Source organism: Mustela nigripes, chromosome 3 (assembly GCF_022355385.1).
Source record: "Mustela nigripes isolate SB6536 chromosome 3, MUSNIG.SB6536, whole genome shotgun sequence".
Taxonomy (NCBI): Eukaryota; Metazoa; Chordata; class Mammalia; order Carnivora; family Mustelidae; genus Mustela; species Mustela nigripes.
In genome coordinates, this window is record NC_081559.1 from 68,884,730 (window position 1) to 68,901,361 (window position 16,632).

At 37.0% G+C, this 16,632-nt stretch overlaps 1 protein-coding gene across 1 annotated transcript in view; it reads right to left on the minus strand.

Annotated features, from left to right (window-relative positions):
• Nucleotides 1-10,281: 10,281 nt before the first annotated feature.
• The window catches only part of SP3 (Sp3 transcription factor), a 58,436-nt gene continuing 52,085 nt past the window's right edge, over nt 10,282-16,632 (minus strand). Inside the window, exons 6-7 of the mRNA XM_059394180.1 lie at nt 15,393-15,589; nt 10,282-12,043 (exon numbers count right to left, since the gene is read on the minus strand). Of these exons, the coding sequence (XP_059250163.1) occupies nt 11,727-12,043; nt 15,393-15,589 (514 nt within the window). The 3' untranslated portion in view covers nt 10,282-11,726. The remainder of the gene's footprint in view (nt 12,044-15,392; nt 15,590-16,632) is intronic.

Sequence of the window (16,632 nt, forward strand, 5' to 3'; positions counted from 1 at the left end):
TTAAATGTCACTGAATTGCACATTTTTAAATGGTGAATTTATGTGAATTTAAATGTCACTGAATTGCACATTTTTAAATGGTGAATTTATGTGAATTTTATCTTGAGAGAAAAAGAAACAAATACAACCTGGATTATATTTATCTGTGTACCAGTATTATTATGAGATATAATTCTTCAGAAAATTTATGAAGGGGCCCCTGAGGCAAAAGCCCCTAGAGCGGCCCAGAGGTGTCATGCTGCCTTGACAGACTCCGCAAAGCCAGAACCGGGCCAGAAGGAGCCTGAGATACCTGGGGAAGGGTGAGAAGGCACAGTGGCCAGAAGGCGGCGGATGAGGGACAGACCCGCTGAGGAGGCTGGTGAAAGTCGGCAGCAGCCACGGCGTAGACTCAGGATGCCATCTGAAGGCCAGTAGAGAGTCTTAAGAAGACTGGCATTTTTTGAAAAGTCACTCTAGGCTGCTGTTTTGGAGAGCGGACTAGTGAGGGGTCAAGAAGAGTGGCTATGGGGAACTCAAATCAGAGGGTTTCCTCTAATGTGGAATAAAGCAGAAAATGCTGGCTGCTGGCTGCGACGTGGGCAGAGGCGGTGTGGAGGGATGCGTGGTTCCGAAAGACGCAGGAGGTCTACAGGCTGGGTATGGGGTGAGAGGGATGGGGCGGTCAAGGCTCGATTTCCCTTTCCTGGAATGAGCATCTGGGCCCACAGGAGGACGCTCTTCATTAAGACAGGCACTGACGGTCCACGATTAGGGGCAGACATTCAGAAAAGGAGTTTTGAACATAAACATTTTGAGGTACCTATGAAATTTCCAACAGAGGCGGCAAATGGAGAGTTCAATATCTTGGCTGCAATTCAAGCGACGAGCAGAGCAGGGATAGAAAACTTGGTTGCTGTCCATGCTTGGAGCAGAGGGAGATCACCAGCATGAACAAGATCATCCAGTAAGAGTGCAAAATAGGGAGAGAATTCAGCTCGATCAGGCCCTGAGAAAACCCAATATTTGAGTGTCAGGTAGAAGAAGAAAAGCTAGCAAAGGGGAAGAGAAGTAGAAAGAGGTAGAAGGAAACGCAGGAAGGCCATGGATTTCAAGGAAAAAGATGCTCAGCACTCTGGAGGTCAAGTGGGATGTGAATGTTTCAGTGTTACGTGGTTATGACGTGGAGGTCAATATCAACCTTTTCCAAAGCTTGTCAGAGGAGTGATGGGGCAGAAAGCAGATAAGAGTAAACAGAGAAGAGGAGGTGGAGAAAATGTGGACAGCTCTTTCAAGAAGCTGACCGTGAAGGTGTGCAGCCGGTGATCGGTGAGGAGATAAGCCACACCCCGACGTCACTCACCCTCGCTGCCCATCTGGCAAAAACAAGGAAATTAGCAACATGGTGCTGCTAATGTTTAGGGATCAGGGACGAGCAGGCTGAGGTCCTTCTGCGGCTGGAGGTCTGACTGTCCAGCAGCTTGACAAGAGCCACAGCACAACCCTGCTAATTTTATGACTGTTTGCATAGGGACAATGTTCTTCCCCCCTTGCAGAGCAAAACCGAGGAGAAACTTAAGTTTGCAGCTTTCAAGTTGTGGGGGAAAGCCTCAAGGACACAGAAGGTCTGATCACAATGGATCAGAATCCAGAATGCCATCTTCGAATAAGATTGAGACTCTAGAGAAACAGCAAGCCAATGGCTTCTGTGAGCAATGGCAGAGGACACCCAGTGTCAACACTGAAGGCTGAGCCCCATTCCATAATTTTCCTGCACACTCCTCTTCACTATTCACCTTCCCCCAAGACTCTCTTCCCTGTGTCCGCAGTTCAAATTCTGGGACTCAAGAAATACCAACAACTGTCCCTTTATTCTTTGCCAACCGAAGAAGGAATAGTCCAGCAGAAAGGAGCCCAGATAATACGAGCCCCCTGGTTCTGGGTGGTGTTTATACCTACGGCTCCTTCCAGTGTATGTCATCGGCCATACAATGATTTTAGGGGCAGAATATTAGTTTTTCCTTTCTCCAGAACTGTGACTAGAAAGTTGTTTGCATGTGTATGTTGCTGCCTCGTGGTTTCTAGTTTTTCTGTTTCAGGGTTGACTCATTGTCTCCAGGATTAAGGTCGACTTGAGGAGACTTGAGCCAGAAAGACAGACCCTCATAAGCAAACTTCTGTTTTTTTCCTCCATCCCGAATTTGGCATATCAAGCAAGTCTTGAGCTTAACGCTAGAGCCTGAGCACGTAAGCCTCTATATTCTTTCTTTGAATGTCATAAAAGGTTTATTAGGTGCCCTTGTGCACATAACTCTGTGCCAAGCAGGCAGAGGGCCTACACTCAGGCTCTTACATACTTGGGATACGATGTTCCAGATGTCACAGCTGTGGACACTTAGCAGGGTTATGCTGGAGCTCTTGGAGGATAAAGTTTAAGGAGAAAAATAAAAGTTTTCCCCTAACTTTGAAATAAAGGGAATATGTTGTTATAATGGGAAAAGTACAGAAAATAACATGAATGATAGAATTTTTTTAAAAGTCAGAAAGGCCATTGCAGTCAGAATGTCATCAGCCTCTCTGTTATCCTTTAGGACAGTTTAAATCAATCATCCTTTTATCCCAAGTGCCGAGCACATAGCCCAAGGATCAAATAAGATTACACGTGGAAAAGAAAAGTAAATGGTAGCCTGAAACAGGGCAGAGATGTCTAGTTAAACTAAGTTACCAATGCAATGCAGTATTTTTAAAAATTAGAGGTGTCAGAATTGGAAATAAGAGACAAAACTTTTCTTATTTGAAGTCAATAGGACTATCACCATAAAAAAATCTTACAGAATCCATAGGACAACTATTAGAAGTAGCCAGAAAATTAGGTAGGATTGTTCAAATCAGTTTACAAAATTCAATAGCATGCATATGGGCCAGTATTAACCAATTCACATATTGAACTTAAAAAGAAAAAAACCTGTCCCCACAGCAAAAACTAAAAACAAAACAAACAAAAATGAAGCTGCTTAGGAAAAAAAAAAAAAGTAGAAAGATGTTTAAGACCTTTCAAAGAGAAAAGTTCATAAAAAGAGCTTTAAAGTGAAGATACAGACTCGCCGTGGAGAGGAACATAACATTCTTCCTCCAAATTAATATGTACATTAAACATGATTCCAGTAAAAATCCTAACATGATTCTTCAACAGGACTTGACAATTTAATCCTAAACCCACACGAAAAGCCGGGGCTCGTGAATAGTCAAGACTATCTGAAAGGACAGCTTAGGGGTGAGCAGAGACTTGCCCTCCCAGATATGGAGATGTGGAAGGCACGGCACGGATGGTACGATCCCAGCACAGGGAAGAAAGGACTGAAGGAGTAGATCCACACACAAATGGAAACTTGATAAATGACAGAAGTAGCATTGCAATTAGTGGGGGAAAGGTTGGGCTATTCACGAATGTTGCCAAGACATTCGTAGGAAAATATTAGACGTCACACCATAATGAGAAATACCTTTAAATTGGATTAATAAGCTAAACTGAAAAACAAAATCCTAAGATTTTCAGTAAATAAAACTCTTACAAAGCAACAACTTACACACAAAACACCATAAAGCTAAAAGACAAGCCTCATCTTGGGAAAAGATCTTATTAGCCCCTGTATCTCTAAAATAATACATACCTGGAATTCACTAAAAATGTTTTGAAAATCAATGCAAAAATGTAAATAACCAGAAAGGCAAAAGGATAAAGGACTCAAATAGGCAATTCCCTTCAGAGGGAACATGGATTGTAAACTTAGTGAAAATAGGCTCAACCTCACCAGAATACAGGGAAATGAGAATCAAAATCATGAGTTACTTCACACCCATCATGTGGATATATGGCAATACTGGGGGTCTGCAAGAAAGGGTTTCCCCAATTTGAGGTTGGCTTATGCAGCTGACAGACCAATCAACTAAGGCCACTCTATCGGGAGTGGGGGTAGGGATGCAGGGGAAGAACTGGAGAAACAGGGCAGTCAGGAGGCCCCAGTGCAGTAACAGCTTATACTCCCAGCCCCAGATGACAGGAACACCATGGAAGAGAGCTGGGCTAGAGCCTTCTTTACAATATTCAATCCAAGAGGGTGGTCTACTGTGTAGAGACCTCTACAGTGAGAGGCTGTGGGGAGTAGCATACAGGGCAAGGGCTGAATGAGAGTTTAAAAGGTGGAACCCATAAGAAAACCACACGTTGTTTTGCTACACTTGACAAATGTCTGCTTATGCCTACTGGTATCAATTTCTTTATATATACCTGGCTTTTTCCAGTTCCTTTTTAACTTCTTACACTTACTTTTCTCCCAAAAATCATGTTGCCAAATTTCAAAATAAAATTGTGTGGTTCTTCATCGGACAAAATATCCGCCAAGGCCAACGGTTAGAGAGGGTATGGGAAAACGTGAACTCCTACACACTGCTGGTAGGGCTTAATTTGGTATGTACCCTGTACAGATCATTTGGCAATATTGATCACTTGAAGAATATTCTATTGACCAGTGATTGATGTTCATGATACATACCTCAAACACTCACACAAGTGCACAAGGAAACATATCGAGTATTTCACTGCAGCATTGTTTATAGGGAAAAATCTTAAAATAACTGAAACTTGCGCATCAACACAAAAAAGGAGAAACTGTGATACACTTATTCAATGAACTATAACATTTTCAATGAATAGAGAAACAGGTGTTCACAAGGGTACATCTCAACATGAATGAAAAAACAGGTCTCATAATAATCTACAGTATGATACCATTTATATAAAGCTTCAAAAACATGAAGATAATCCTAGATATGCATATATACAAGCATATAAAACCATTCATGGTATCATTCTGATAAACAGAAAAACTGAGAGCAGCAGTTACCTTTGTAGGTGAAGGGAAAGACATGGAAGGAGATAAGGCTCTTTAGATTTCACTGTAACTATAACTTTTTTTTAAAGGAACAAGCAAAAGTGTGTAAAATACTAAAACTGTAAAAGCAGGATGGTGGATACACGGGTATTCATTTATATTGTTTTCCATATTTCTGTATGTTTGAAATGCTTTATAATAAAAAGGCACAATACGAATAATGACAGACAACTCACAGGCAACTAACTAGATCAAAGTGGATAAACACATTAATACAAGACGTCGATAATTATTTCCAAGTGTAGGAACAGTATTGATTCCTCCAGGGCTTACATTTACTTAGTACTTAGCTATGTGTCAGGCATTGTGAAAAGTGGTTTACATGCGCTCATTTGTTTCATCTCCTCCATCACCCTTATGCAGATAATGCTACTATTATTTTACAGATTGGAAAGCCGAGGCTGCGAGTGGAGTGATAGAGTCCAAGATCACACAGCTAGTAAGCCGCAGAGCCAGCGCATAAACCCGGGAATGTCTAAGTCCAAAATCTGTGCACTGTGTTACAATGTGAAAAGTTTCACTTTTATTAAATGATTCAAGACGAAAAAGCCACAGGAATTTACCAAGAGTAAAAATGGGACAGATGCAACTAACTGAAGATTTTTAAGGGATTTAGGTGTAAGGAAGACTCGGTAGTTGGGGACACACAATTAAAAGTGAGGCCCATTGTGGACATTGCTGCTATAAACATTCGGGTGCATGTGTCCCTTTGGATCACTACATTTGTATCTTTAGGGTAAATACCCAATAGTGCAATTGCTGGGTCATAGGGCAGTTCTATTTTCAACATTTTGAGGAACCTCCATGCTGTTTTCCAGAGTGGCTGCACCCAGACCTGTACCCCTGGGGATAAAAATATATGTTTATAAAAAATAAAAAATTAAAAAAAAAAAAAAGTGAGGCCCAGACTGAACCTGAATCTGCATAATGCAAATAGACAGGGAAGAACATACAGTGTGGGACATTAACAACAAAGCTGGCATTGGCAAGAAAACCGGTATCCCTTAGCCCCAAGTACACAGCCCTTTCATAGAAGAGTTCTCAGACTGCAGGTGGACTTTCAGGCCTTTTCATCAGTCCCCTTGGATCCATTTTACTGGCCCTTCAAGGCTCACCCCTTCTGACTCACTCAGGTTCTGAACTAAGTTCTCCCTCATCGAAACCTGACTCATCTGGCACTACGATCATTTTTTGTGGTATTTATACAGGACCAAGTCATCAACTATTTCAGACCACTGTATTTTATGCAAGAAGGAATTGTATCGCTGTTAGATAGATGTTTTAGTTGGCATTTTGTAGCAAGTAATTGTCTCCCAAACTTAAGGACTAAGAGTGGAAGTGGGGGAGGCTCCCTATAAGGTTTTAAGGGTAACTTATGGAACCCAGGAGCAGGCAATGCAGACAGACACAAAACATTGAATCAAAAACGTTAAGTGATCCGCAATCAAGGAAGCTGTTCCGATCATCTTTTCCTTCTAGTTGTATGGTCTCTCATCTTTGCTATATCCATGTTCCAAATGCAGCTTCCCAGGACATCCATTTTCCAATTCCAAATTCTCAGAAGAAATCACCTATTTGGCTCACATTTGACCAGATTTCCAACCCTTGTCCAATCCTCTGAATAGCTCCTTCCTGAAGGTAGCGGAAGTAATCCTCAAAAAATGGCACAAAAGTTGGGCAGATATCCCAAAGGTTATCTACTGTAACATTTCCTTTATTTCTGTTGTCTACTGGAGGCTTAGACTTATCTTGGAGAAATAAGCGGCATTTCTTAAGGTTGGAACCACTGAATGCTCAATTCTTTCAAAATGAACCAAAGATTCTTTGGCAAAGAAATGTTAAAATAGGGATAGAATTCTACATCAGGGTGTAGTTTAAGAGGACACTTTTCTGTGCTTCATTCTTTGCTTATTTCCACCCTTTCTGTTGCCACATCACATCACGCATTGTCCACCAACAATTTAGATTCTGTAGTTTTTTCACTTTTTTTTTTTTTCATTTAAAAAACCCCCTTTCTGGAGGAAATCAATGCATGAACCATAGTCAAACAATGGAAACCCCCAAACACTGGACCCCTTACTACAGAAAAACAAAGTCTTCAGTTAGTAACAGATGTGGAGGAGGAAAAAAAATGAGTTGCTGCTATAAGCCAGAAGACACTATGTTAAATGCTTACATTTTAATCCTCACAACAATCCTATGAGGGATACCACTGTTAGTTATCCCCTTTTTATGGAGGATGAAAAGAAGATAAGGAAAGGAAGGGGAGTGGGAAAAGGCTGACGGAAACAGACCTCCCACTCAGCATTTTTAACACCAAAAAACTGCCTTTAAATATAGTGATAAAATGGTAATATATGACAGCATATATAGCCATTCAAAAATTCCAACTCCAGCTTCAAGGTCACTTAAATTTTTAGTCTTATTTTAATATTTATCTATATAAAAATGTACTTTTATAATGAGAAACTTGAACAGTTTTCTTTCCTGACCCCTTCTAGTCTTTACCACCAAATGTTAACAAAATATGCTATACTTCTTGTCCCCAAAGCCTCTTCTCCTGTGCCCTCAACCAGTCTTTTACCCAAATACTCTCATCAACTGCTTACAAAGATCAGCAGGCAACTCCACATTGCCAAAACCAATAGTCTTTTCTTGCTTTTCATCTGACTTAACCTCTTCATTGCACTTAATGTTCACCACTGCCGTGACACCTTCTATGGTTTCTCACAGCCTCCTTGATGATTCCTCTTTCTCCCCCAGTTCCGTAAGCACAACCGTGTTCCAAGGTTCAGACTTTAGATCAAACATCCGCATGTAGTGTTTGAACAACCTGGATTTGAATGAGAGCTAATGTGCATTCTTCTAAGACCTAGGATTCTGAAAAGTTTTAGGAATCACTGGTAAAGATTAAATTCTCAACTCCTTTGCAATTTGACCACCCTCCTCCAACTCTCACAAATTCGCCTACCATCCATAACAAACCATACTGTACCTTTGCAGATGCCATTTCTCTGCCCGACTTTCCCAGATTTCTCCATGCAGAATTTCCCTCCTCTACATTTCTAGAGCACTTTGCATCTGCTGCTAGTATATATTTACCACAATGTATTTGATTATATACAAATCTGTCCAAACAAAGGACTAAATCAGTATCTTTGTGTCTCCAACACTAAGGGAGGTGATTTCACTAAAATACCAAATCTTGTTCCCAAGATATCAACCAACTTGTTTTGTGCTCATTATCAGACAACAAAAAGACTTACTACTCATTTATGACAAAAAGTTTTAAACATACTATTTAGTGAAACAAATAGTTCTTTTACACTGAAAACAATTCTTAACAACTTAATTAAAACTAAAAACCACATTGTCTGATAGGGTAGCACAACCAACACATCAACTTACATATTTTAAACCTAATGTTATTAGTAATAATAATCACAAATTTAAAAAAAAATATTGACTACAAGATTTTTAATAAAACAAACACTTCGGGATCATGAGAATAGTATTAGGATCTGAACAATTAAGATACTAAGATGCTTGCTCTTTTTAAGTGATTTTAATTCAGGAGTGTTTATCAGAGCCACTTAACGAGTGATTACAAAACACATATATATTCTCCATCCCCAGAAATGCAGAGTTTAGTAGGTCAAGAATGCAGGGAGACCTGTGGATGTTTTTCAATGTTCCCAGCATTTTATCATAAACAATATTGGCTAAGCATTATTTTCTACGAATTATGTCTGACATGCCTTCAATTTATGCATACACGTATTTTCACTATTTAAGCATTTTCACTACTTTGATATATCTTAAGCATTTTTTCCACTGTTTTGCTCAGTCACTTACAGGGCACCTGACTTTTTGCAATAGGTATGTGTATTCCTTTAAAGTTTAATGTGCTTTTTGGTTAACTGAATTACTTCTCAAAGTCATCAAGTCTCAAGATACAGAAATCTTAAGTGATACTTTCTTTAAGGTATTCAGAGTATAGACATCTAGTTTACTAGATGAGTATATTCTGATAAACGGGAATTTTATGTGAGTACACTGCATACGCACTCTAGCCTTCATGAAAGCAAAGCAACTGATGAAGCACCTATTCAAGTGTATCCTTGCATTAATATACTCAATACTAGGATTCTGTAACTAGAAAAAAATCAATGTATCAATATATTCAGCATTTTTATTTACAAAAATAGAAATATTTGAAATCACCTAGGCTGAGGCTGAATACTGATTTTTTGCTTAGGCAAAGATTCAAAGCTCACTGACATATTCCTAGTGGGCACTCTAAAATCCAAAAACTTACTTAAATAATTTTTGGAACTACTTACTTTCTTCATTGTATTCATGCTCTAAGAACTGATAAAATATGCACGGAAGCTCATGGATCAAAAACACTCTATAAACATACCGTAAAATTTCAGTATTATTTTAAATCATCTCTTCTATCACACTCTAAAAAGATTTTTAATCTCCTGACTTAATGGATATTTTGCTCAAGTGAACAACCCTTTCACATAATCTTCTTCACACATCCTCAATAATGAAAAAATTCTAAATATTACCTGGAGTTTAAAGATTCAAATTCTAATCCTTGTAAAGTCAAAATAATTGTACATTCCATTAGTTTCTATAATTCAAGTAATACTTCCTATTGCACATCACAAGCTAAAGTCTCATATTTAGGAAAACTTTGCCTGTGTTTTTATGTGTATCTAGAGCTGTCCCATGCATTCAAAGATATTACTGACAGTGTTAGATTGGGCCTGGAAAACAAGACAATGGAAATCTTAATCTCTACCTTCACTGTACACATGTGCAAAGTAACTGGACTTTTAATTTTAGAATATCTAAGATACAGTTAGTTAACTTCTCCCTTCCTCTTACTCTGCTTTATCATTAGACATACACAAACCCAAAACATAACCTTCAAATAGTTCTTGCCATGGTTTACCAAAACATGTTACCATTTTCAAGAATTGTCATGTAAATTCAAGTTTTTAATAAATCAAAATATTCTGCACTGCTTTAAAAGGGGAAACAAAAATCAAGGTTTGCAAAATGATACTATTACAACTAACATGAATCAGTGTGAACTTAAGAGTTAAAAGATGCTTTTTGAAAGTTTTACTTAATAATTAAATCATTCTCAGGTGAAAAATTAGTAATTTGCTAGTGCCTCTACTCTTACCTTTCCAAGTAAATATACCTGCTCACAATAATTTTAGTGTTTGAAATCAAGAATCTGTGAATAAAAGGCTAAGATGAAGAAAATAAACCAGATTTTTCTTACCCCATACCACTGCAAATATTTTAAATACATAGGAATACAACAAACTCAAAAGAAAAAAAATAGTGTTTTATTAACTACCACACTGTTATAATACACTTTAAACGTACAATAAGGTAGCCTTTAAATTTGAGGTGGTCTTAAGAATAACAAATGAACAGAATTCCAAATTTTTGAAATAGGTGAACTGCTGCAGTTATAGGTATACATTTAGGAAAATTGTATAGCTCTTACAAGACCAGCAATGAAACTTTATTTTGTACATTTTTTTTAATAATTGAAAATATAAACAATAATTAAAAAATAAAAAGAAAATACAGCATAATAAAAAACATACATTTCTCAATTAAATGTACTGGATACATATAAATTTAAAGGGAAGAAGCAAAAAAGGAAAATGGTTGATATTTAAGTGCAGACTGACTACCTAGACAAAAAAAAAAAAAAAAGAGAGAGAGAGAGAGACTTAAAAAAATATCATAAACCTCTAGTTTTCTATGACTAATATCCATATGGTTGGAGTATCGTCACTATGGAAGTGATTTTGTTATGTTTGCATATGTTATACTTTACTGGTAATTTACATGATGGCTTTTAAGGCCCTGGCAGACATATGGTTTTTGGAAACAAGATTGGATAAAAAAATCACTGCTAAGACGCAATACACCTTATTTTTTTGGTCCCCCAATATTCAAGAAAAGGGATAATTCACTGTAACATTTTCTTACCACCCAAATGCCTCAACCTATACATTTTAAACTTTTTTTTTTAAACATTGGTTATATTGCCCAACTTCGTTATTGAAAGAATATTAACAAGACATTATTTTGGCAAATTAAATCTTAAACATGGCTTTTTCAACAGGATTTAAAAGGTGACTATCCCTAGAATTCCATGTTAAAATGTAGTTTTCAAAATCTTACAAGAGTAATGCTTAAAATATTGTACATAGTTAACCTAATTAAAATAATTAGCTTCAAAATGACAAATTGATAAGCTAAGTAAAGCCTACACTATGTAACATTTGCTTGGAAACTTGATTTGTCAGTTATGCATAATAAAAATTCCAGTCATCAAGAAAATTACAAAAATTTTTTTTTATCATAACATGATTTCTTTCACCCACCAACTTTTTTTATCTTACAATAGATAAATACCAACATGTTCTCATTTTTACACTAAACCACACAGGATTGATGCATTTGGTTAGACTACCATTCGCATTGTTAAATTCAATTTTCTCTTTATATAACTTGGTAAAATTTCATTTCTTCTAGATTCCAAAAGTACCTACAAAACCCATGCAATTTTACCATTTTTAATATACTATGGAATATCATACAAAGTAAGGCATTTCAGTGTCATGTATAACCAAGTTACTGTCAATCCAAAAATTTTTGCACATCAATAAAAAGATATCTAAGAACTTAGGAACAATATTCTTCTCACTACTGTATAAAAATAACCACAATGAATAAGTATTTGTGTAATATTTACTCCATTGTCTCATTTCCAGAAACTGTGACAAGCTGTAAAGGTATTTCAGTGTTGGTAAGGATATCTTGATTGCTGGTGGTGGAAGTATTAACAGTTCCTATCCCTGAAACAGAACCTTGTTGAATATTTGCAAGGATAAGTGTTGTTCCTCCTGCAGTAATCAAAGTATCATCTCGTGCAGCTTCCACAGATGCCAGCACTGTACTGCTAGAGTGAATACCTTTTTTATTCTGATGTGTTTTAATATGTTTGGCAAGGTGGTCACTTCTCATAAAGCGTTTTGAACATTCTGGACAAACAAATTTCTTCTCACCTGTTAAAAAAAAAATTGTTACTCAATTTTTTAAATTCAACAGTAATATACTGATCCTCTGCTGAGAAAGCAAGCCCACCTAACTTGACAGCTAGGGACAGGAAGGAAAGTTAATTAAAACTGCATTAGTTTTGTTAGCTGCCTTTTCAAGATTTCTCTCCTAGATTATTTTTCCTCAAAATAAATCTGTCATCTTTACTTTTCAATGAAAAGCAATCTTCAAACATTATAAACTGATACTCCAATTAGACTTTAATATTTCAAATATGCCAATAGTTTGTTTTGAAACATCTGTTACAAGATACCATACAGCTAAAAAACGACCATCGGACCATACTTCTTTAAAGAGTAGACTATTTTTTTGGTTTTGTTCTTGTTTTTAAGATTTTATTCAATTTTCAGAGAAAGAGAATGCAAGCAGGGGGCAGGGCAGGCAGAGCAGGCGGACAGAGAAGTAGGCTTCCTAACGAGCAAGGATGGCTGGTTGCAGGACTCGATCCCCAGAACCTGGGATCCTGACCTGAGGTGAAGGCAGCCACCCAGACATTCCAAGAGCATACTGTTTTAAGCTATATTTAAGATATTAACATGTTAAATCCATGATACTAAACCTTCAACTCTTAAATGTGAATTCAAGTAACTACACAGAGTACTTCTAGATTAAAGCAAAAACACAAGCTTGAGGTCCATTAAGAATGAGTAATCCCAGGAATAATGGAGATAGCTAGATGACTTGACTTTAGCTGGACTAGTCAAGAGCAAGCCTAACATATCATGACAGTAAAGTTAATTTAGGACCCTGATGACTAAATTTACTTCCCAGCATGAATAAAATAGATTTTTTAAATACAAAAAACAGCCTGAAAATCTAATTAAAAAGTCAAAGACCTACTGTGTAAGAGAATTACTGAAAGACAGAAACCAAAAGGCCAATCTAAAAGGAATCCAGAGAGAAATCATTCAATAAACAAGTCTTACAATTTTCTTAATTAATTTATTTCAAAATTCTAACCTATCTCGTTCTAGCACCTCCACCCTAAGTAGGTCCTCACCAGACTTCACGTCTGATCTATGCTCTGACGACATCTTAAGTCATTCCCTCTCCAATCCAATAAATCAATGCCAGACAAATCTTTAAATGCCAACTTGTATTACGGTGTAAAACTCCATTATACTAAGTGGTATGGTAATAACTTGCAGATAAATAAATAGTTTAAATTCTCTATTGCCTAACTTAAAACGCCCTCTATATGGCTCAATCCACTTATTAATAGAAATGTGCTATATAGAATCTCATTTTCACTTATGGCAAATGGTCTTTTACCTCTTCTATTCACATACCATTCTATTCTTCTGCGAAATTATTTCCCAAAGTTTCTCTTGGAATCAATCCTGAAAGATGTTCCATGGAAAATGGCACAACAATCAGAGGAGGGTGGGAAATGCTACGCATACTACATCTCTCCCCACTTAGAGATCCTGTCTTGTTAACGTTCAATTAAAGGTCCTAAGAGGTGCTACCTCGAAGGTACATGTAGTGACCCTGTTTAACCAAGTGTTTCCCACATTCATTTGATCAGACTTCTTTTCCTTTACATTATTCCTTTTTATAACCTGCTGATCAAATTCCACAGAGGAAAATTCTGTTATCAGGCCATCTTAAAGTCTACTATCCCAGCCCACTGCCCAACAATGCCTTACTATCCCAAGCAATAATGATCTCTGCCTCTGAGCATACTTTATCTACTTTCTTACATTATTTGTTGCAGTTTCAAACAGTTTAATAAACTCATCTACCTACCTAACAAGTGAGACAGAAAATAAAACAAGTAGAACATGTAATATATATACTAACTACTACATACTTGGCAGGTTGTTTTATATATTTAAAAACAATGTAGGAGGTGTGAAAGCTGAGTCAGAGACAGCATATTTGCCTAATCTAACAGAGAATCTAGATTTGAATCCAGATCTGGGTGACTTCAAAACCAATACTATCTTTCTTTTTACCACGCTTCTTCCTTCTAAGCTCTCTAGTGACTGTAAGTATGTATTTTTCAATCCTTCAGTGTTGAGCATAGACTGATAAACACCTTTACCATTACAAGGTAGAAGGAGAAAACTATTTCTAAGATATATTAACTTGAGGTTTAGTTTGGGTCATCCCTAGTCTCATTTCATATAACCACACATATGGTATAAAACAAATCAAAGAGAGTCTTTCCATCAATAACACCCTGGTTATTCCTCAATGCAATATTTTTTGCTTACTTCACAGATATTAAAACGAGAAAAGGTGAAATGATTTTGTCAGAAAAAAAAAAGGATTTATTCTTTATTGTAGTACTGAAGAAGAAGAATTTAAGAAAGGTTGAGTAAAAGCAGAGGGGCACCTGAGTGGTGCAGCCAGTTAAGTGGCCAACTCTTGGTTTCAGGTCAGGTCATGACTTCAGGGTCACGAGATCCGCCCTACAGCTGACTCTGCACTGAGCCCAAGTCTGGCTCTGTGCTCAGAGAGGAGTCTGCTTAAGACCCTCTCTCTGTCTCCCTCTGACCCTTCCTACTCTCGAAAATAAATAAATAAATCTTTAAATTGTTAACATAATAAACAAGAATAACATAAATGTGGCTTAAGACATTCAACAATGTTAAAGCAAAACAAAAAAAAGTGAACTAAGAAAGGGGGAAAAAGCTAGCCTGAGTCCACATAAAGTAAAATGTTATTTTACAAGGTAAGCCATGTAGGCTTATTTGGAATTACTGTTTTTTTCTTTTCTTTTAGATTTTATTTATTTGACAGAGAGAGAGAGAGCAAGCGAGCGCACAAGTAAGGGGAGTGGCAAGCGGAGGAAGGGGGAAAAGGAGGCTCCACACTGAGCAGGGAGCCCGACGTGGGGCTTGGTGCCAGAACCCTGGGATCATGACCTGAGGCAAACAAAGGCAGATGCTTAACGAATTAGCCACACAGGAGCCCGGAATTATTGTTTTTTAAATTGGTGTTGCTGAAGATAAAAACTGGATGTAACTGATCATATTTTAAAAGATCTAGATCATGGGGCACCTGGGTGGCTCAGTGGGTTAAAGCCTCTGCCTTCAGCTCAGGTCATGATCCCAGGGTCCAGGGATTGAGCCCCGCATCACATTGGGCTCTCTGCTCAGCAGGAAGCCTGCTTCCCCCTCTCTCCCTGCCTGTGATCTCAGTCTGTTACATAAATATATAAAATCTTTATTTAAAAAAAAAAAAATGATCCATATCAGTAAGGTATGCTCTTTAAAAAAAACCTTCAAGGTAGTACGTAGCCATAAGCATGTAGCCATTTTTGTCTGTTTAAAATTAAATGTTAGTAACCTGTGTGTGTTCTTCTGTGCCTCTGTAATTCATCACTTCGAGTAAATCTTTTACCACAGAACATCCAGTTACAAACAAAAGGGCGCTCCCCAGAATGCCAACGCAGATGAGCTCTCAGATGTGAGGTCTTCCCATAGACTTTACCACATCCTGGTATATGACAAATGTGTTGCTTCTTTTTCCCAAGATTGGTACCTCTAAAAAACACACAAAGAATAATATAACTTTATATGAAAATATCCAAATAAACATTACCATACCAAACAAACATTACCATATCATATATTCCTGTGTTGAATTTCAAATAGAAGACATCACCATGAGGTCAATCAGAAACCAAGACTATTTAAAATCAATTTAATAAAAACTTACATGTCTCAAACATGTAAGTATTACATACTAATTTTACTTCAGAATTAATGTGATTAATGCTGTCTAAATGTAAATATGCTCAAGAATTACATAATTTAAAAGGACATTTCATACAGAATTCATAAATAAAGCTATTATTCTGTCAGAACCATTCACAAACTTGATGCATAGGCCCAATCCACATTAAATTAGTTAATATAAGAAACTAAATGGTCTATTCAAAGTCATGATGTCAGCTAACTTAAAAATTAAATTAAAACCAAGAAATGACTGCATAACTCATCACAGGTACAATTAAAAAAACAATAGGCACCTAAACAGACTTTAACATAACTTAAGCATATTTATTCATACATTTGTATAGCCACACCCTGAGAATACACTGACTTGGGGAAAAATCAAAGGAAAAAATCTAGACAAAGCTATTGTCTCAACTCCCTTAGCACTGTATGAAATAAATATAAATCAAAATTATCTTTACAATTAAAATTCCCTCCATATTAACCATGCAAAGATACCCCTTATTACACATCAGTGATAGAATAAAAATACAGTTCTCCACAGTGCAAAATTTGACATTTGTTACATTTTAGTATTTGATACCAAGAACAAGGTTTGGGGGATATGTGCTTATTAGATGAATGAACACAAGTATTTTGGCCTAAGCAAGAAGAAAACTTTCTTGATTCCAGAACTGATACTCAAGTAAGCATTAAACCGCACAGAAAATGTCGTTACTCAAGCTCTAAAACAAAACAAAACAAATTAGGCTATTTACCGAATAAAAATAAATGAGTTTATAAAACATGACATTTTAGACTCACTGACTGTCAAAATCATATACACTTTGCAATATTTCTCTGAGATT